Source organism: Pimephales promelas, chromosome 12 (genome assembly GCF_988280905.1).
Source record: "Pimephales promelas chromosome 12, fPimPro1.hap1.1, whole genome shotgun sequence".
Classification (NCBI taxonomy): domain Eukaryota; kingdom Metazoa; phylum Chordata; class Actinopteri; order Cypriniformes; family Leuciscidae; genus Pimephales; species Pimephales promelas.
Window position 1 is genome coordinate 27,970,042 of NC_142780.1, and position 21,926 is coordinate 27,991,967.

General features: G+C 37.2%; 1 protein-coding gene across 1 annotated transcript in view; it reads right to left on the bottom strand.

The window, feature by feature from the left end:
• Nucleotides 1–21,926, bottom strand: part of eif3ea (eukaryotic translation initiation factor 3, subunit E, a) — a 41,307-nt gene that overhangs the window by 19,209 nt on the left and 172 nt on the right. The window contains exons 2-7 of the mRNA XM_039650819.2: nt 20,758–20,875; nt 20,541–20,658; nt 14,939–14,981; nt 11,432–11,536; nt 2,256–2,381; nt 886–1,010 (exon numbers count right to left, since the gene is read on the bottom strand). Of these exons, the coding sequence (XP_039506753.1) occupies nt 886–1,010; nt 2,256–2,381; nt 11,432–11,536; nt 14,939–14,981; nt 20,541–20,658; nt 20,758–20,875 (635 nt within the window). The remainder of the gene's footprint in view (nt 1–885; nt 1,011–2,255; nt 2,382–11,431; nt 11,537–14,938; nt 14,982–20,540; nt 20,659–20,757; nt 20,876–21,926) is intronic.

Genomic DNA, 21,926 nt, shown 5'->3' on the forward strand with positions numbered 1-21,926 from the left:
TTTGTCGTTGTGAACTGAGCTATCATCATCACAGCACTTCCAGTCTGAAAAACCACTTGATGATGGCCACACACACAGGTGATGCGAATTCTCCGCCCCCTCGTCAATATGAGGACCTCGTCAGTATTTCTTTCACCCTTTTATTGATGGAGAGTGTTACATTGTGTGAGAGGTTATTTGCTCCAAGAGAGAACGTTAGTGTGAAAATGAACACAGTATATGCAAATGTTGTTTTCAATAAAAAACATTTGCACAAAGCAAGCCAATCCAGTTTTCCATGTTGATAAGAGCATTAAAATGAAAAAAAAATAAATAAATAATAATGGGACAAAAAGAAATCAAGTGACATTTAGAATAGATAGAAATGTGCGATTAATTGCGAGTTAACTATGACATTAACGCGATTAAATATTTTAATTGTTTGACAGCACTAGTACAAATGTGAAATGAATTTTGGGTTTGTGACAAATTTTTCCTCATGTAACATTCAGACCTGAACGAAAGCCAGGGGTGATTCATTAAAAAAAAAAAAAAAATCCCATTTGGAAACAATTTTGAAAATGATTAAATAAAGACAAACATGCTTGTCCAGGATTGACAGCATTGCTTTTGAAGAAGCTTAAAACATTAAACCCGTGAGTTAAGCAGCCCATTTGCCATTGTCAGCATTCGTTCGTGCTGCCAGACTCATTTTCGAGCTGACCACTGGGGTCGTGGGTCTGTGAGCGGCTGGCGAGCCCAGCATCAGCAGTTTCGTTTGCGGACTGTGGTGGGCTTTCCAACCTGGAGCCGTGCTCTCTTCCTACCTCATCCATTTTTATTAGAGTCAAACCAAAGCAAAACCAAATCCCAGATGGAAAACGAGCAGCTGCAGAAGGTGCTTACTGTGGCTGGTAGAGGAAAAGCTCGATGATGTTGTCTCTGCCTTTGGGGTGGTTGAAGAACACAAAGAGTGACCAGTGGATCAGCCAAGTCCTCTGCTGGAGAGACTGGAGAGGAGAACTTACAGTCTGTAGAGATATAACACAAATAGAGAGGAAAAGGTGTTAAAAATCATTGACAAAGATTTTTCTAAGCATCATGTTGTTCCAAACCTGCATGACTGTGGAAAACATCCATGGAAAACATTTGATTATTTGATCAAAAATGACAATAAAAACAGTAATGTTGTCAAATATTATTACAATTTAAAATAAATAAATTATTTAAAATAATTTATTATTTTAATATATTTTAATTCCAGCGAGTGGATGAATTTTCAACAGCCATTACTCCAGTGTCACATGATTCTTCAGAAATCATTCTAATATGCTGATTTGGTACTTAAAACTTTTGCGCTGCTTAATATTTTTGTGGAACAACGATACATTTTATTTTTTTCAGGATTCTAAATAAATAGCAAATTCAATAGAAATTTCAGTCACATTTTAGATTTGGGTCCAACTCTCACTATTAACTGACTTTTGCCTCAGTTAACTCATAATTAGTGCTAATTAATAGTTAGTAAGGTAGTTAGTTTAGGTATTGGGTAGGTAAGATTAAGACATGGTTTATTGTCATGCAGAATACGGCATTAATATCAATAATATATGCATTATAAGTACTAATAAACAGACAATATCCCAGTAATCTGAATGCTAAAAAGCAACTAGTTAGAAAATTCAGTAACACTTTAGTTTAGTGTCCAATTCTAACTAGTTATTTGAAATAGAAATATTTTAGAACATTATAAAAGCCGTGAACAGTTTAATGCATTTTTGTTGAAAACAAACTAATTTCCACCAAAAGAATATAGAGAATAACATGCAAGTAGATACTGATAAAATGTTCATTTTTAGTTGAACTATCCCTTTAAAAGGTGATTTGTCTTGATCATAACAAGATTAACTTCTGACTGCGGAAAACCAACACTTGGCTTCCGCTGCTTTCCAGATTCAGTACAAATTAAAGTTCCAAATTGAAATTTACAATGTCCAAAGACTTTAATTTTTTATTTACTCATACTTCTCCCAAAGCCAAACCCTTCTTTCCCAGCTCAATTCCTCCAATTAAAAATCAAGCTGCACCGACATAACACAGCAATTAAGGTTTTGCTTGACTTGTGAGCTGCGGTGAGAAGGATTTGAGGAGATGGAGAAGAGGAGGGGAGGAACGGCAACAGCAGCGGTGCTATGCTCAAACGCAAGACGGTCAATATTACGGCCTATGTAAGGGAATCTGAGTGTGGTATTGAATTCTGAGTGGCGGGGCATTACATTGTTATCGATAGTCTCTCTCAGGCGGGTGAGGTCCTCCATGGCAGCTTCCCAGTTCTGCATCAGGATCTCTGAGGCAAGCTTGCCCCAAAGAGAGTTCAGCGCATTTCTGTCTGTGGCGGGGACCTGCACAAACACACACAAACATAGAAAAATATATTGAACCACTGTAAACAGAGGTAGACAATGAAATCAACTCACAACTCCCATAAAATTACACTGGTAGGGTGGCAATCTTGGTCCCTTTCCACTTTCTAAATACTGCATTTCTGACATCTGACATTTCACAGAGTTAAAAGTTGAGCTCTTTTTTAAGCTGCTCAGTTGAGTTTGCATCGAGAATTGGGCTTTTAAGGGAAAAATGGATCTATTGAAAGGCTATTTAGCTTTTTATAGAACTTCTTTGGCTGTACTTCTGGGATAAAGTCACTGCTGCACCACACATAAACCCTTCTCCTTAAGCACATCTGAGGTAAATAAATACATATATTTTAATCTGTTTTGTAAGGTTAGGAATGACCTAATGAAAGTTGAATAATTTTACTCTGACGTTTATAATGATGATTCATATAAAATTTATATTTAAAGAATCTGTATAATATATTTGTTTTTTATTCAAGAAAGTGTGTTTTTGAAGTGGTTGGGTTGAAGGGGTCATAAGACAAGGGCCAAAGGTTAAAGGCCAACTTGTCTGTGATATTGCTGGGAAATAATTACGCAAGTTAAACAAGTGCTCTTTAACTAGCCTGGGGTCAAGTGCTATCTTGAGGGAAAGGAGGGTCACGTTAAGAGTTGAAAATGGCTTCAAATCACCAAAACGGGTTTTTGAAATTATTTACTTGATTTTTTTTTTTATTCAGAAGCACAAAATATAAAAATCACATTACTTTAAAATAAGTTTCTATTATAGTAATTCTTTCTGATTTCCGGTATGAAGCATCATCAAGTACAAATGAGGAACAAAACCCCACTGAAGGTCGTGTGAACTTACGATGACCTAATGCATTGCCTTTGGTGAGGGTCTTTAATGATGTGTGGTGTGCGTGTGCTACTACTGCTACAGCCTCTGTTACTGGCTCGAACACATGTCTGCAAGCTTTGATCAGCCCCGAGATGTGGACAGGACTGGAGTGGCGGGATGCTAATCAAAATGTCTGCTTGTGGAGGAGTGAGAGAATGAGGTCCAGACATTAGGTAAAGAAAATCAACTAATCAAATCAAAGGACAAACTAAACAAACACTGGGTGAGGATGGATAGTTGTGTGGTGCCAAAGTTAATGAAAACCATTTGAGCAGGTCTTTGCTGGACGAGTAATGATTAAATGTATTATTTAATTTACATTCACACAGCCAATATGTTCAAAAGGCTGAACAGTCCTAAGGTTCTGTGTCATGTCTATTTTGACTAAAATCCTTTGACAGCAGAAGCCAATAACATAAGTCTTGTTAACAGAAACAGGCCCTTGAAAATAATGTTTAGATAACTTGATTAACTAGTAATTGTGATAATCTCCTGAACATTTGGCACAAAAGAAAAACATCCTGTGGAATCGATTTATGAAACCCCTGAAAGAAGATCAGCTTCTTGTATGTAAATATGAACAAGATTTAACATGGTGCATCTCTGCAGACAATCAGCTTCAAAGGAACATAAGATGTTTTAAATTATGACTCAAAACAAAAACAAACAAAGATGATGTGTGGCAGATTAGCGAGCTGCTGAAGCATCTCAGCATGTTTCATGAAAAAAGGGGGGTGTGAGCTATAGCCAAAGGCTCATGGGAAATGGAGTTATTAGACTGACCACCAGCGTTCAATAAAATGACCTATGACAGACACTGAAATCTGATTGGATGGACACTGCTCCTCATGTACACTGCTGTTCAAAAGTTAGGGAACGGAAAGATTTAATGTTTTTGAAAAATGTCTCTTATGCTCACACATGCTGAATTTATTTAATCAAAAATACAGTAAAAACAGGAATATTGTGAAATATTATTACAATTGAAAATATTTGTTTTCTGTTTTAATATATTTTGAAATGTAATTTATTCCTGTGATCAAAGCTGAATTTTCAGCATCATTACTCCAGCCTTCAGTGTCACATGATCCTTCAGAAATCATTCTAATATGCTGATTTGCTGCTAAAGAGACAATTCTTATTATCATAATGTTGAAAAAAAAAAAGTTGTGTAAATTTTTTTTTCAGGATTCTTCAGGATTTATCTAAAATAGGAAGCGTTAAATGTAAGCTGTTTTATTGATGTCTTTCCGCAGTTGAAACACTGATTGAGTGATTATGAGACATGATGCATTTCATTGAGTTGCACTGTATCTTTCAACATACCTTCTGATGTTCATTCATGTTTAATACGTGCTTTAACTAATAATAAAGAACAAAGTGTGATCGGTTCGCATAATCTGTGATTTAGCTTTGCTTCAACTGAGGTGCCATTGCCAAAACTGTATTTATTGTTTGGTTTCATAATAAAATGACAGAATTTAAAAGCTGAGACAAAGCACAAAGCTTATTGAGATTTATTGGATTGGACGTAGGCTACAAAGTTGTGTTCATTCATCAACTGAAAACAGCATCGATGTATAGAGAAAAATCGATTCTTCTTGGGATTTAAAAATCGATATTGGTTCAGCAAAATAAGTTAAATCGAGAAATCCCACCTTAAAATAAATCTCTGTAGATTTATGGCAGGATAAAATCAACTTCTATATTTGCATAGTGACACACAGTAGTATGGCTATAAAATCCATACAGTACAGTCCCAATCACCCTGCAACAATGGAGCCCTTTCATCAAAATTCCCAAGTTGGATGTGTCTAAACAATAGTCAAAGCCCAAAAACTTTGAGAGATCAGCTCGGAGGGACAACCGGGGAAAAAGCCATCCCTGCTGCCAATATAAAGGTCAACGTTTCATTTCGAAAAGTGTTTGTTTTTTTTTTGTTTTTTTTTCTTTCCTGGAAGTCCCTGCCTGCTACATTTGGCGACGCTCCATGTCATTATGGCAGCTTTCTGCACACTGACTGGCTTTCAGCACTGGCCATGCAAGAATAGTTTCAATACCTGGGTTTTTCCACAAGTTACCTTGAGTTTCCATTGCCTCCTGAAATGGGCACATTTTCACTGACTGACCAGCAACAATAAATTTACTGTGCTGGGGATCTGACGGGACACTCAATCTTTATTCTCAACATCCAATCCCTGCATTAACAGATGATATGAATAAGTTGCTCTTTTCACACCGGGCCCTCACTGTAACAGGACCTCAGGTCTGGATTTTGCAAGCCTGGCTTCCTTCGTTAAATGGCTGTGTTTCCCACGCTAGAGGAGTTCTAGAGCCTGCCATCTCCCATGCTAGGAGCCATCCAAGGAGATGGGAGGTCCGGCTTGAAAAGAGGTGGTTAAATAGTAAATAAGTAAAGAAAAAGGAGCAGGTATTCAGTAAGAAAGCACCACTAAAACCAGTTACATTATGGCAATTCCAATCGCCTTCTCACTGTTGATGAAAATAGAAGATATTGAGTTACAAAGCATATTATCTGAGAATTTTCTGTGAATTTGAAAAAAAAAAAAAAGGATAACAATTTAAAAGCTTCAAAACAGAACATTTCTGGAAGCTGTTTCCGTTTATTTAGATCGAGCAGAGAACACATAACCAAGGCTGGTTGTTGTGTGAACAATCTAATCTACTCAAAACGCTTGATGTGTTCACAATACCAAAGATGTGCTTTTCCTAGGACGAGTAACCTATTGTATTATCCAAAAAAAACTTGAGAAAATCCTCTTGGCACACTTTCACAAGGAATAGTTCTCCTAAAGATACTGTTCACATACTGTTCCAAACCTGTATGAACACAAAATATACACTACCATTTAAAGTTTGGGGACAGTATTTCTTTTAATAAATAAATACATTTCTTTCAAGTAAATGCTGTTTTCTGAACTTTCTATTCATTAAAGAATCCTGTAAATAAAAAAAAATAAAAAAAATCCACAAAAGTGCAGATGTTTTCAACACCGATAATAAGGAATGCTTTGTGAGCATTAAATCAGCATATTTGAAGGATTTCTGAAGTATTATGCGACACTGAAGACTGAAGCAATGGCTTCTGAAAAATCAGTTTTGCCAACACAGGTAATAGAAAACAGTCATTTTAAATTGTATTAATATTTCACAATATTACTGCAGTCTTTCTTTATTACCAACCCCAAACTTTTAAAATTGTTTCAAAGGTTTGTCTATACAAGTCTATTGGGTCCAGAGTTGTTCTGAACTCCAATGACTTTTATTACCGGTATATGGATAAAAACATTCTTTAAAAAAATAAAAACACTGTGTTGAGTTTTTCCACAAAAAACATAGAAAATCATACATGTTTTGGATGACATGATAGTGAAAAATGATGACAGAATTCTCAAGTCATTTTTTTAGTATGTCCTTGAAGCATCTATACTAATGAATATGCAAAAAAGACTGACAAAAACTGAAGGGTATAATTCAAGGCTCGCCGGCCGTTCCTTCCCTCAGCTCCCACGAAAACCACAGGGACACAACAAACAAACAAACAGCGTGACTGACGCTGCAGATCATTCACAAATGGGAAACATGTTGCAAATCTAAACAACGCAGCTCTGAAGTGGATCATCACACCTCATCACACCTCTGAAATGCTAAAACCAAGACTATTTAAAATTAAATAAAGGGTTTCTTTTCGGTCACTTGTTGCCACAGCGATGCTTGGCAAACGTCTGGCTTTTTTTCTTTACAACAATGTAGGCTGAGTGAACCATACGTGAGAGCTGGTCTGAAGAAACAGTGAGTGCATTCCATGTGAGAAGGCAGGCTATGTGGTTATGTGAGAAAAGCTCGCCGGCAAGGGAGTCCGATAACTTAGCCAGGCATGGAGCCTCTCGCAACACTCTTGGCCCAGGGCAGCGTTGACAATGGGCACCTCTCTTTAAGGCGCTGGACTACCTCCACACACTGCGGCCAGAGAGAAAGGAGCGGGTCAATTTGTTCGTTCCCAGCCGTCATTTGCCCCCCGCCCCACTAGCTAGACAGCAGCACTGTGCTGGGCTCTGAGCACCCGGATGCTTTTCCCCATAAGTTCATCTTTCACTCGTTTCTACAGGCAGTGGGAGAGAAGCCACAAACACCAGAGCCCCAGCAATGAGCCCTTTGTTTATAGAGGAAATAAGAAGTACGCACGTGTAACATGGATACTGCCAGTACTCTCAGTGAACTGCAATTATCTTCCCCCACAAACCTACTTTGGTATTATCTGATTCCAAAAGTATTCCACTGGTGAAAATTATTTAATCCAAGGTCCACGGTGCATCACCGCCTGGATCATTATCCACACAACAACATTTTTTTTTTTTTAAAAAGGGAAAGGGAACTTAAATGAAGATGTGAGTAATTGTGCGTTCTAGGCTAGTTTCACACCCCAAGACAAAACATCCAATTCTATGCTGAAATCAGATTTTTGTTTGTTTTTTGGCGAGTTTGTTCACTTAACCTTTTAAATATAGTCCATATCAGACACGCGTATGATCAGGAGACAACCAACCAGCAAGTGAAAATCTTATCCTGAAAGTTTTATCATTGAAAAATAAGTATAAAATAAAAAAGATTAAAAAAAGCACTTGTAATCTATTTAGTATTTTGTAAATCTCACGAGCCTGGCTCACGCCAGACCACGTATCATTGAGAATGAGACGTGGTCTGGAAACCACATTTCTCGCATTTGGGGCGTGGTTACGAATGCCCAGAGCTGTGTTATTGGGTGCTCATAGTCATATCATCGGTTCAATGATACCAGATGACATATGTAGAGCGACAAAAAATTAGATGAGGAAGACAACGATGGATCGGAGATTTATGTATACACAAAATGTGTTTCTCAATGTCAAGGATACTTCCTTGGCAGGACGGATCCTTCCAAGTCATTTCCTTCAGAGGCTAGACGAGGCTCCTCTTTAGGATTCGGAGAACACGTAAATGGAACAGGCTAGCAAGTACACGTCATTGCGTCATTACATCAGTGAAAGGTCCGCTTACGGCGCTGCTAAAATGGTAGTGCTACTGGTTTGTTTGCTTTACCGCACTGTTTAAACACACTTGACAGTCCTTATTTTGTCTTGTCAGCCTTAATAGAAATAAATAAATAAAAGTAAGGAATAATGTATAGCGAGAGGTTGTTATAGCGAATACAACCCCACGAACTCTAACGCTAAGCAGAGGGGTCTTGAATCAGCCTGAAGGGGTAAAACACATGAAATGGTAAAATATGTGATTGTTGACTAACATTATATGAAGTAAAAATAAAAAAAAAGTGAATCACCAGTAAAAGGGAAAAGCTTTAAATCCCGCCTCTGCAAATCAGTTGAGCTCGCCGGCAAGGGAGCTGATATGTTTAATGTCAAACATTAGGCTATATCAAAAGGTAACTTCGCGTCCGTTGCCATGATGGGTCCATAGACATAAACAAACTGCTTCAGTGTGTCGCATATACGTCGCACATTAGTTTTTTGAAAAGCATTTGTTTCTAAAAAAAAAAAAAAAATCTTCCTAGGGGACAGAAAAAATGTATATACATACAGAAAATAAAAATAAATACATGCAAACAAAATTAATAAAAATGATAATAATAATGCATGGATTTAATAATCCTGTACACATGTAATTATTAATAATAAATAGCATGATATGCATTTATTATTATAAGCAAAAAATAATATAGCTGATATAAACATAATTAATTCATGAAAGTATTAAAACAAATGTAATGATTCATTTAAAGGAATTGCTACCTGACTACCTGAAGTCACAAAACAAAAATCAGATGTGAATCTGATCTTATTTCCAGATCAGAACTGAAATGATTTAAAAGGATTTTTTTTTTTTTCTTCACAATGCAATTCTGATTTGGGCTTCATTTAACATCATTGTGAATGTGGGCGTGGCCTAAGTATCCATTTATTTAATGAAATTTTGTCTCAATAAGAGACTCAAAATGGTTTGACTGTTAGAAGAACACAAATTCTAGTCACGTTCATTTGAAAAGCCTATTTGGTGTCTTTGGATTATATGGAACAAGCTGTGCAACCTTTAACCCTTACAAAAACTGGGGAATCCTGTCAAACCGAGAGTGATTAGGCCACAAAATCCCCACCAATCATCTATGGGGAGCAGCACTGCCCATAAACCCATAAGCTTATGAAGTCTGCCACTAAACACAGCCCTGAAACAACTCCTAACCAAGTCCTTGAAGAGGTTCTTTTCAGCACTCAAGACATGCAAGGAATTTAACAAGCCATGGGATGGCACTTTTCAGAAGTAATTACAGATCGGGAGCTTTTAGCTCTTCGGATTGCCTCAAGTGAAGAAAAAAAAAAGTTGCCTGTTTTGTGGAGCAATGAATAAATGGCACAATATTTCATGATAAAAGGTTTGGATTCTAATTTGAGAAAATCTACCTGTGAGCGATAGGGTTGTGCCGATAGACGATAGTATCGTGTATCGACGATAGTCTGAGATATCGCCGATGGCAGATGCCTTTGACGATATCAATACGATAATTGGCTCGTTTTACCATAATGTATTAAATTATTATTATTAGGCCTATAATTATTATTATAAAGCTAGTATTGTTATTAAATGAATATTAGGAACTACAATTAATTTGCCTTGCCTAAATTTACAACAACATCACCTCATAACAATGCAACAACACACGCACTAATGAGGACTCCTCTTAGAGAATGTTTTTAAAACAGACTAAAAAACATCCCACATCAAAATTCAATCGCAAGGTGATCCATTCACAAATTATCAAGTGTGCTCGTTTTAACAGACGCAAAATTAAATTTCCTACAGATCCAAGATGAAAACGGCATCGTTGTTCGTCAGTATTTGTTTCTGTAACACATCAAAACGTTTAATGACACTAACACTAAAAACAATACAATTACTAAATAGTATTAATAATAATATCACTAAAATAGTATTATAGTTACCGTTATCATCGTCGTCTCTGAGGGAACGCGGCGTTAATGCAGATGCCGAAAGCAGTCCGTTTTTACTTTCACTTTCAGAGATAGAGCGCGTTTACATGCGACGACGTTCTTAACCTGATTATGTTGAATAAACTTGACAATGCATGTGTTCATGTAAACGTTTCCTTTATCAGAGTCAAGTCATAAGTATAAGTATAAACCGATCGACTCAGCTAGACGTTTGGCCCTTGCTCTTGTTTCTATCGGCATTTAAAACACATTAACCCGCGTACTTCGTGCTTACTGAAGTGCGCATGTGAAGTGCGCAGAGAACGCACAGGGGGGCACATATCGCAAACTCCGACTCTTTCTGACCCAAGAAATTATTAAAACGTGTTTTCATCTCGTGCAGAAATAGACCAAAATGCTGCATGTAATGGCATGAGAATAGGCTAATGTGTCCGTAAATTTCCCGTTGACAAACAAAAGGATTAGGATCTCTTTTTTTTACTTCACTATACCAGGAAATAACCTGATCCTATTAATAAACACTCCACCTTTGCTAGCAAAATAGAAAAAAGATTCTCCTATATAAAACGAAGTAGGCTAATAAAACAAGCAAATTAATGAGTAGGCTAAATAATCAAGTTAATAATCAAATAAGTTAGCCCCGCCCCCTCACGATAATATCGTGTATCGCCGATCTCACAGGCTGACGATAGGACGATATGAAAATGGAGCATATCGCCCAACACTAGTGAGCGAGCCATGTCGACTTTTCATCTGCGTCATTTTGAAAAACACAACGTTAAGTGCATGCGTAATGCTCGTAACTCACGGGATTTGGCAGAGTCTCGTACTAAAAAAGCAGAACCATAATAAGCAGAGACAATAATTCAAACTCTCAATAGAGCGACCGTCTGGCTCAATTAACACCCACAAGGGGACTCTCCATCAAAATAAAACTGTTTGTCCATTAGACAAGAACTTATTAAACGAAGAATGCATTTAATGGCATCAATTTGAGAAGGAGAAAATGAAAGGGTGTCGTGATGAAAAGAAGCTCTTGAAAATTGCCCCACTGGGAACATCCCAGAGGAGAATTCTAGAAAACACAACTCTGTCATCTGTTAAAGACAGGGGTGTGGTAAGACACATACCAGGACTCTGAAGAAATAGAGGTACTCCGCTGCACCTGAGTAGTTCCCACACTCGTACTGGAACTTGGCGTATCGATACAGGGTGTCCAAATACTCCTGCCGGAACTGCAAGGAAAGACGGATGTTAAACAAAGTCGCAAAGTCATTTTTCAATGCAAGGTGATAAACTTTAGCACTAGACACCGTTTATGATTTGATGCACAAAATGTGTATTTATGCGCAATGGAAATGAAGAGTAACATAACATTTCTGCCACATGAAGATGCTGGATAAGCCTTGAACTTGCTTGAACAATTTAGCTAAATAGACAATTAAATTACAAAAATCATAAGGCCAAGGCAATCAAGAACTTAGAAAAAGCCTTTATTAATTCATGGCTATAACATTCACAGCAGGGTGTGAAAACATAACGTATTTAACGTATATTATCACGTAACGTAATCAGTGAGCACAACTAGGGCTGGGCGATTTGACCAATCTTATATCACGATAGGAGTCATTTTATTAATAATGAAACTTATTGAAGTAATCAAATGTATAAAAAACTACATAGCCTTTATAATGTAAATTAAATACACATTTATTCTTATTAAAGCTACAAAAGAGATTCAGTCAAGAGCAGTGAGAGATTTTCTCTTTTTTTGTTGTTTGATTAACATTAATAACGAGAGCAGGTAAATTTGGATGCAGTCACTTTAAGAGCGACTGCACGGATATACTCATGCACTTTCTTTCTCAACCGTTTATGCTTACTTAAGACTAGGGCTGCACGTTTTCAAAATTTTCATTAACCGTTAACCGAGGCCCTTATCGGTTAATACTCGGTTAACCATAGTATGCGCGGCGCAACCTCGAGATACAGAGTTAATTTTTAACACCTTTGATAACTGGTTGGACCCCATTTGAAACGAAATTAATTTATATAAATAAAACGCAGTGGTAAGTTCAGAGCAGTTAAAGTAGGCGTGTTTCCATCACCCTTCAAACTGAAATTGCCAATTGAAAATACTCCGAAAACTCCGTTAATAATCATCATCATCATTATTGTAACATTTTATTAGGCTGCATATGTAGAAGACTCCTTTATTCAAGAAAGGAACAAAGCACAAATAAACACAATATTTTGACGCATATCAAGTGTGCTTAGTGTGGAGCGCGCACTGAAGGCTGCGAGAAGCCCATGTGAACACTTGCAGTTTCATTGCAGTTCTTTCAGTGGAAACAAATAGGCTACTCTTTCATTTCTGGTCATACAGAAAATAATAATACATTATTCGCAAATACATTTATTTGCGTAAACTCACAATAAGAAAACGTTGTGCTTTAACAAACAGGCGCGCTTCATGATCTCCGTGAACTGAAGCGCGAGAACTGAAACAGCCACCGCATTCGAATTTGTTCGTTTTAAATTGGACATTTAAAGCTTTAGTCTAGAGGTTTGTAGGCTAAAGCTTTAAATGTCCAATTTAAAACGAACAAATTCGAACCGAAAGCCAATATCTTCTGACTTGTGTAATTATGTAGCCTAGCTAATTATGTATTTCTCTCTGGTGCATGCGGAGATGGAGATTTGTTTTTTAGCCAAAACTGATTTAAAAAAAAACAATAGTTTATTAATACAAAATTAATGCCTCATTATTTTATATTATTTTATTATCAGACACATTTATTATAGCTTATAAATCCCCTTTCTGTAGGCTGTGGTTATGGCTCTTCTCATTCAGCACTGCGGGGGAAATATCATTTCCAGGTTCTAATTTGGCCTCAGAAAACCAGTAAAAACTATAATAATTTTTCAAATATTTTAAATGTTTAAAGGGGCAAAAAAAATCAAACAAATATCTGAAAATTCGTCGATATGTAGCCTATATAGCCTATACTTTTGCGCAGCATTTGGCGTAGGCCTACAGTTCAAATGAACATTTTAGTGTTCAAGTTTGCGTTTTACAAAATAAAACAACCGTTCATTTTTCGTTTTGCAATCAGGCCAACGGATTAAATAAGGGGAAACGAATGAACACAACAGTACACTGACCGTTTGGACATAATACGAGGCAGAGTTCTTTTTAAAATTCATAAAAGATACAAGGAATAGCCTACTAGACAAAACCTCAAAGAAATGCCACAATCCAGACCGCGGAGCAGAAATGAGGGAGAAACACCCAGGAACTCTTGTGTCTTTCCCTGCCATTAATGCTTGGATAACACACAATGTCTCCTTCCATAAATAATAATAATCTCTACCAACGTCCATTGCCATTATTTTTGGAATGACTTTTCGCGGAAGAAAAAAAAAAAGATGTTTTAGTCGCATAACATCGTTAATGGAAACGCTGTCATTTCACAATATTTTTTTATCGACATTCAGAAAGAAAAAAACCCCAAAGGTTTTGTGCAAATATCATGAAATATGTATTGACGCCACTTAACCGAGCAAAAAGCTTTCACTCGGTTATGCAATTTTAAACGGTTAATCGGTTAACCATGGACACCCCTACTTAAGACATAAATGACTGTTTACTTGAAAAGACATGGTCACTTTGACACACAAGTATGTGTGTTTAACTGTTCACTGTCTGTGAAAAGCACTCACGCTTCATCATGTGCGCATCTCTCAGACAGCGCTTAGAAACAGTCTCTCTTTTTGCTGCTAACAGGTTTAAAATCATTTGTTTTTATACTTAAAAATGCATGCAAACAATAAGCTTTAGCACAGCAACATCACATGAGCGTAACCACAATAGAGACGACAGTCCAAAATCTCTACTGGTTGACAAACTTCTACAGCTTAATCGTGTCCACTGATGATAGATCACCCACAACGTGTTTATTCCTTTAAAAATCAAATAAGATACCTTAAACATCAAGGAACAGCTCTTCGGGAAACTTTGTTCACATGAACCTAAATGACCTCAAACACAATCCTCAATTTCAGCTAACATCGATGACCAGAGAGCACCGGCAGTTTGATGGACATGCTCGGGAAACTTGCTGCCAGAGCATCTTAGAACAGAGAGCTCATTGTGTGTGTAGTTTAGATCTGTGTTTGTGTGGTCACAGTAAACTAGAGCCCTGGTGCGGATGTCGTTAAGGCCACAGGGGCCTTCCTGGGGGCGGCGACGAGAGGGTTGTTAAGGCGAGGATCGTGTCGTAAAGACGGCGTAGCCTGTGCAGTGAAGGTGCACTGAGGACAGGCCCCAGGTCAGTCTCAGGATGCTGGGGTGGGAGTGCCGTCAAGTCAAATATAGAATCCCCAGCATTCTTGAGGCCATACCCACGGGTCCCGAGCTGTTCTGTTTATTCTTAACAATTCGCCACAGAATGTAAATGTCCGCAGAAATTTCTGCAAGCCATAAAATCCCCGAAAATGACTTAAGGTTTGGGAAGTCGTTTAATGTTTCGTTGCTCAGGGCCGCCCCTCCTGTTGGCCCCCGAAAACAACACTGGGTTCATAGAGAAGTCATGAGAACTCTTCAGAAGGGTGGAAGAGTCAGCAGAAGTACTTACGCCATGCTTGTCAGCCAGATAGTCGAACAGCATACGCCCGTCCCTGGAACACAGAAACATTTTGCTGTGAGCAACAGTTGATGGAATACACTTATTTCTAAAAGGTAGAAATAATCATTCAATAAAATCACTACTTTATTTAGAATTTAATATAAAAAAGAAAATTATTTTTTTATATAAATGTAAAATATAAAAATATTAGGTTTCACTTTATTTTGATGGTCCCTTTAACATTCTGTAGTCTTATGTAACGCTGCACCTACAAGTATTATTAGAGTATTAGTAGACTGGTAGGGTTAGGGTTACAATAAGTTGACATGTAGTTGCAAAGTATCTTATAGTCAGTAGAAGTTCTGTTGGAGAAGTATCACAATAAAGAGTTTGCAAATATTAAACAGACTAACACTACTAATACTCTAATGAGAGTTAGTTGACTTGTAGCTGCTAAGTTACTTATAATCAACAGAAATGTTCAAAAGGGACCATCAAAATAAATTGTTACAAAATAAAAACTTTTTTTTTTTTAGGTATCATTCATATCCATAACACAAACTTTGCGTGATGAGTTACACAAAAACGTTTAATACTGGGGTTTAGATTAGAAAAAACAAACCAAAACACGAGCCTTAAGTAACACCACTTAGGAGACACAACTAATTAAACAAAAAAAATAAGGTAACGAAGAAATGAAAAACAAACATATTGTGTCTCCTCCTCAGGTGAGATGGAGGAAGAATCTACTGCGACTTGTGCGTATCATTGAGTTTTGGCACAGGGGGCTGGTAACCAAGCTTACCGCATGACCACCTCCGCCAAATGTGGCCGACCTCAGAAGGATTCGGCAAATGAAGCCATGCATGCTCCAGACAGAAAGAGGAGGTTTGCACGCTTATTTTATTTGTGGGGAAGTTCAAAGGCTGTTTATAAAGGCATTCTCCTGCAGAACTGCTTCTGTTCCATTATACTATCATCTGACAGATGCTGGGACTCTGGGTGGAGACGAGCCACCTCCCTTACGCCACGTCCTAAACAGCGATAAGTAAAACCTACTATTCTCTTCGGTGTAAATCAGGTTATTGATCTAAGCAGATATATCTGCAAACAGCAACAGTACATTTATGCAATTGTCCGATTTATATTTCTATGCCGTTGCGCTGGCGAGCCTCACCCTTTGTGAAATCTCATTGGTCTATAATCTTGCTCCAAATAAAAACAAGGAATTGTTCACCCAAAAATGTCAATTCTGTCATTTACTTAGCAACTCTTGTCTTTTGAAACCTTTATGGCTTCTGTAGAGCTAATTTTGATTGAATAATGACTCAAATTCCAGTCCATTCTTCAAACAAAGCTGTTGTATGACTTTAGAAGACATGTAATATAGAGGAAAAAGTCATATGGAACACTTTCAAGATGTATTTTTCTACATCGTAAAATGCATTGACCTCCAGTCACATTAACAAATCAAATTGAGAATTTAAGATAATTTAATAATAATAATTTGGTTATTCTGAGTAATCATGCAGTCTTACTCAATACCCATTCACTGTCACTGTATGGAAAAGAGCAGTGTGAACATTCTTAAAGTCTTCTTTTGTGATTCACAGAAGAAATAATGCCATGTAGAGAACAAATATCGAGATTGCTCTTTTCAAATTGCTTGTTTTGTCACATCAAACCAGATTCGAACAGTCAATACTGAACATTTTTGCATTCGCCCAACCTCCTCAGCTCTCACCTAGTAAAAACTAACATTCAGTCCATGTTTATCTGTCTGCTGAGGAGAACATTATATCTTTACTCAGTCAGCTCTCACCACCCCCCGTCTGGGTTGAAATGAGGAACAGGCAGGGCAGGTTTCGCCATGGAGGTCAATGCATTGGTGCTGAGGGAACTGCGAGATAACTCGGCCCTCAGCCATTCAGTGCAGCTCATCCATCCATCACGCTCAGTCTGTTAAAGAAAAAAAATCCATCGCCACTCCATTTGTCCTAACACTCCTGAACAGTGGTCCTGACAGATTTCCAAACATGATATCACCTGCTTACAGCACCCGCCCTGTGAGCGACATTGTCAGAGCTGACCGAGTAAACATCCGACTGACGTCGTTTAAAAGAAACGTGTCGCACACAAGCAGCTATTAACAAATAAAAGAACAAATAAAGACGAGTCCTGGTCTGCACTTCCTCGTGGTCGTCTCGGCCTGTGAAACTCCAGACACCGAAAAAATGCCCCCCGAAACCCGAAAAATTCAGATCGAACAAGTAAACTTCAAAGTCGCTCGTTAATGAAGAGCAGACATCCATTTGAGTGGGTTAATTAAGACTGCGCCTGGTTCTAAGGCCACATACTTAATCCTAAACTGTGATAAAAGCATGTTTTGGAGAAACGAAACGCAAACTGGTGTTTAAAAATGTCTAGGGAAGGCAATACCACCTACTGAGATTTCACACTGTAGAGACACCACAAACACACATCGGTAGCCTGATAAAATAGATGGAAGCACGGTGCTGTATTAACCCTAGTCAAAGCGAGCAATTAAACAATAACTAAGTGCAGATCGTGGCCTCAGCTGCTGCCTCTATACCTACAGGGGCCAAAAGACATAGAACACAGACACAAAAAAGATATAAAACAGCTCTAGCAAAATGTGATTTAAAAGTTAACCAAAGCAATTAGCGATTATAGCTGTGGAAAGCGAATTTCAACAAACCCCTGACCCCAAATATTAAACTTTGGGGCATGCCTTGTCCAACATGGTTTGTGTTGAAGATATGGACACATTAAATCATGCAGCTTTTGATTGAAGATATTGACACATTAAATCATGCAGCTTTTGATTTTGAACATCCTAACAAAGTATAAGACCGCAATAAGTTCTACCCAGAACACATTACCAACTGCATAGCAACACCCTGGCAACCAACCACAACACATTTATTTTTGTGTATGTGTAAAAACCTAGATTCTAACTAGGCTAAATCTGCTAAAATCACAAAGCTACAATTACAACTATAATTAACAAAACCAATATTCACAGTAATAAATGTAAATGAATCGGTAAATGTAATTTATTTCATTAATATTAACAAGAAAAAACTGTTTTTGAATAATTATCTAATTATTATTACTTAAGAAACAACTGAAAGCTACATGTCATTGTATTTTGATTTTCCATTTTAGTTGTTAATTATTTATATTAATATCATATAAGATTTTGTGGGTTCATGAGAAACTGCATTCAATTCATTAGTTAATGAAAAGCTAATAAAAGTTAAATAAAAAAAAAACCACAGGCCATAACCAACATCAGAGAACCGTGGCATGAACATGCGAATGTGTCATTAAATTATTGAAATCTTATTAACTTCAGCGGGTTCTTCAAGTAAACATGTTAGGCCAAAGGATCAGCCAAAAGGGAATCCCTGCTATAAAAGACAGGCAAAGAATCAAATATTTAAACTCTGAACAGTTTTCTCATGATCAGGTCTAAATGATCTCAAATATAGTGGCTAAATCAGTGACTAGCTCATTGCTATAAATTCTCTTCTGTTCTACCTCGTTTTAATGGCGACTGATTGAGAGCACAACAATGTCTTTTCAATCCTACATAATCAACGGGAATCAACTATCTCTAATCCAGCAAATCCCCCAAAATGCTAATGGTAAAGCTATTTAATATCCCCTTGCTTTAGTGGTCAATGCAACAACAACCTTCTTCTAATTAAGAAAAAAAAAACATCTCTAAATCCCTAATACACCACACATCTAAACCTAAAACCTCTAGATTGGCCAGCAGCTAGAACTGAGGCACATCCATCAAAGAAAAGAGAGCACTAGATGGAGGACTAAGTTTAACCAAAATATTTTAATTACGGCAAAGTCAGCATCAGAAAAAAAAAAAAAAGTAGCCTCCGTGAAACTCACCACAAGATGCTCTAACATTCTGCTCTTGTGAAATTTGCAGAATGAAACCATATACTCATCCACATGGCAATTTCAATCAAATGCGAACCGATTGTGATTACAAATGCCCGCTGATGTTCTGCCATCCACTTAATTAAATGGCACTTAAGCCAGACCATGCAGAAAAAGAGCCACAAATGTTCTGTTTGGAGTATCGTCTAGCATCGAGCAGGGCTTCATCCCACATCCCTGAGGACTGTCTTGTCTCAAATGTGCAATTGTACACTGTTCAACTTGCATTAGATGAACGACAAAATAACTAAATGTACCATCTCAGCTGTTGCTTGGCATAGACAATGACTAATCTTCTGTCATAACATTAAACGATTCTCCAGTCTTCTTCCAGTAAAAACCACAGACATGTAAAAGTCTATACAAATGTACTGTTAAGTACAGAAAGATCAATTCTAATTTGAAGTCAAAACCCGTCTGAATACACAAACGCGCCAATGAAGACGAGCGGTACTTGACTGAATAAATGACTGAATAAATAAATTAATTTAAAATCAAAAGCACTGACAAAGTAAAAACAATAATAAATTAATAATAATAACTGTTATGTTCTCTTTTTTCTTTCTGAGGATAGTTACCAATTGGATGGGGGCGGAGCCTGATTATTCCTAACACCTGCGGCCTCTGCTTATTTAAGAGCTGCTGGTGGCACCTCACAATGGCCTACCTCAGGAAACCTATTGTTGGTGGTTTTTCCTTTTCATTTGTACAGGATGGTGAGTTTTGTTATGTTACAATAGAGGGAAAGCATAGGTAAGCAAGCGTACCTAGACGATTCTTTGGTGTTTGTTTTTCTCGGTAATTAGGAAATGTTAACTTTGTTGTAGTTTGGATTAGTTAGCTTGCCAGTCCTGATTTGAGTTTTGTGTTTATGTTTGTTTTGTTACTTTTACTGCCAGTAAATATAATCCTTTACTTGCCATGGCCATTTGGCCAACAAACTTTAAGTGTAACATTTTGATGTCAAAAAAATGTTCCTATAAGATAATTAAATTTTCTAAAGACGTAATAAATGCAGCGATCACAATTCTAGACAGGTGTGTTAAAAGGAACATCTCAAAAGGCTTGTATTGATATTTAGATAGTCAGGTGAGACAAACCCCTTTAATAAATGGATACTTTATTCATCCAAAGAAAATTTGCTGTTAATTTAAACACCCTCTGGCCATCCAAGATGTGGATGATTTTATTTTTCTTGAGAACAAGAGTAAAGAAGATTTGTAGCTAAAACCAGGGGAGGCGTTTATGTATGGCAAATAATGGCAGTTGCCATACACTGGCATTCCTAGTACATTACGATAAGATCTCACTTCATAAGACCTTAATTTATAGCCAGGAGCCACGGGTATTAATTTTGTTTTGCATGTATACTTTTTCTTTTTTTTTTTTTACTCCCAAAGTGACAGTAGCCATTGACTTGCATTGAATCACTGTGTACCACAGTTTCAGCTAAAAAAACGTATTAACTGTTCCACTGAAGGATTATAAGTTCCCTACATCTTGGTGGGCCTGAGGGTGAGTAAATTAAAATCAGATTTAGCCATCCCTTTACAAAAACAAAAGGACTATATGTGACAATAGACAGTTGAAAATATTAGTGCATGTGTAATTTCAGAATTAACTGTACCTTGTAGACTGCATCTGTCTCATGGTCTCCGGGTCCTCAAACACCTTCACAATCGGCTCTGTGTCAGCTTGCAGTTGTTTCAGTTGAGCCACAACTTCAGTCCTCTTCTCTCTGAGAGCTGCGAAAAGGTGATGCATTTTAAATATGAATCTCAAACATTAGCCAATTCTCAAGCATCACATTATTACTGAAGACCATTAGAACTGAAAGCACTCACAGCTGGGTATTTCTTTATCAGGATATAAATTCCTGTATACATCCATGGCAAAGTCCACCATGTTGGTGTCACTGAGGAGATCCAGTTTTCCATGGAGGAGCTCATTCTCATTGTAGATCTAGAAAACAGTGACCGTGGATTCATGCAGATGTGAGAATGCATACATATAGGAACAGTTTTATTAATGCCTTTGAAATGAGTATCTTATGCTCACTACGACTATACTGAAACAGTAATTTTGTGATGATTACATTTTAAAATATTTTCCATTTAAATATTCTAAGATGCATTTTAGTCCCTGTGATGGCAAATCTGAATTTTCAGCATCATTACTCCAGTCCTAAGTTCAGTGTCATGATCCTTCAGAAATCATTATAATATGATGATTTAGTGCTCAATATTGTATCAATAATTATTATTGGTGCTTAATTATCAATATATGTTATTATCAATGTTGACAACAGTTCCAGCTTAATATTTCTGTGGAAACCGTAATACTACCTTCAGAAATCTGATGAATAGAACAGTTAACGTTAATTTGAAAAAAATCTTTAGCAAAATTATAAATCTATTTACTGTCATTTGCATCAATTTAATGCTTTCTTGTTGATTCAGAGTATTTATTTCTTCTTATTTTTAAAGATAGATCTTACCCCAAACTTGCCTCAGGTTTCCACAAAAATAAGTATATTTTAACATTGATAATAAATGTTTGAGCACCAAAACCGCATATAATATTTCTGAAGGATCAAGTGACACTGAAGACTGGAATAAACATTTATTTTAATTTGTAATTATATTTCAAAATACTATTGTAACGTTACTTTTTCGTCAGCTGGTCAGAAACGTTCTCGCTGCTTAGAAAGCTAGGTAGCTCACTGTGTTTTGCTAGCATACACGGCTAGCAAACAACTAATAGAGAGGTTAGTTTGTACTATGATTACACTGTGTGTCCATAATTATAAAGGTCACCGTTTTTTTGGTTCTGTCGATAACCTGTATTCACTGTGTGTTATTTATAACCGGCTGAACTCATGAGTTATGTGTTTTTTTTAAACAATACCGGACGTAAGTTACCGGTGCGGCTACCGGCTGCGCGCACGTGGCATTAACTATGCCGCCTTCGACAAACAAACAGTGCTACAACACGCCTGCAAAAACAAACGTAT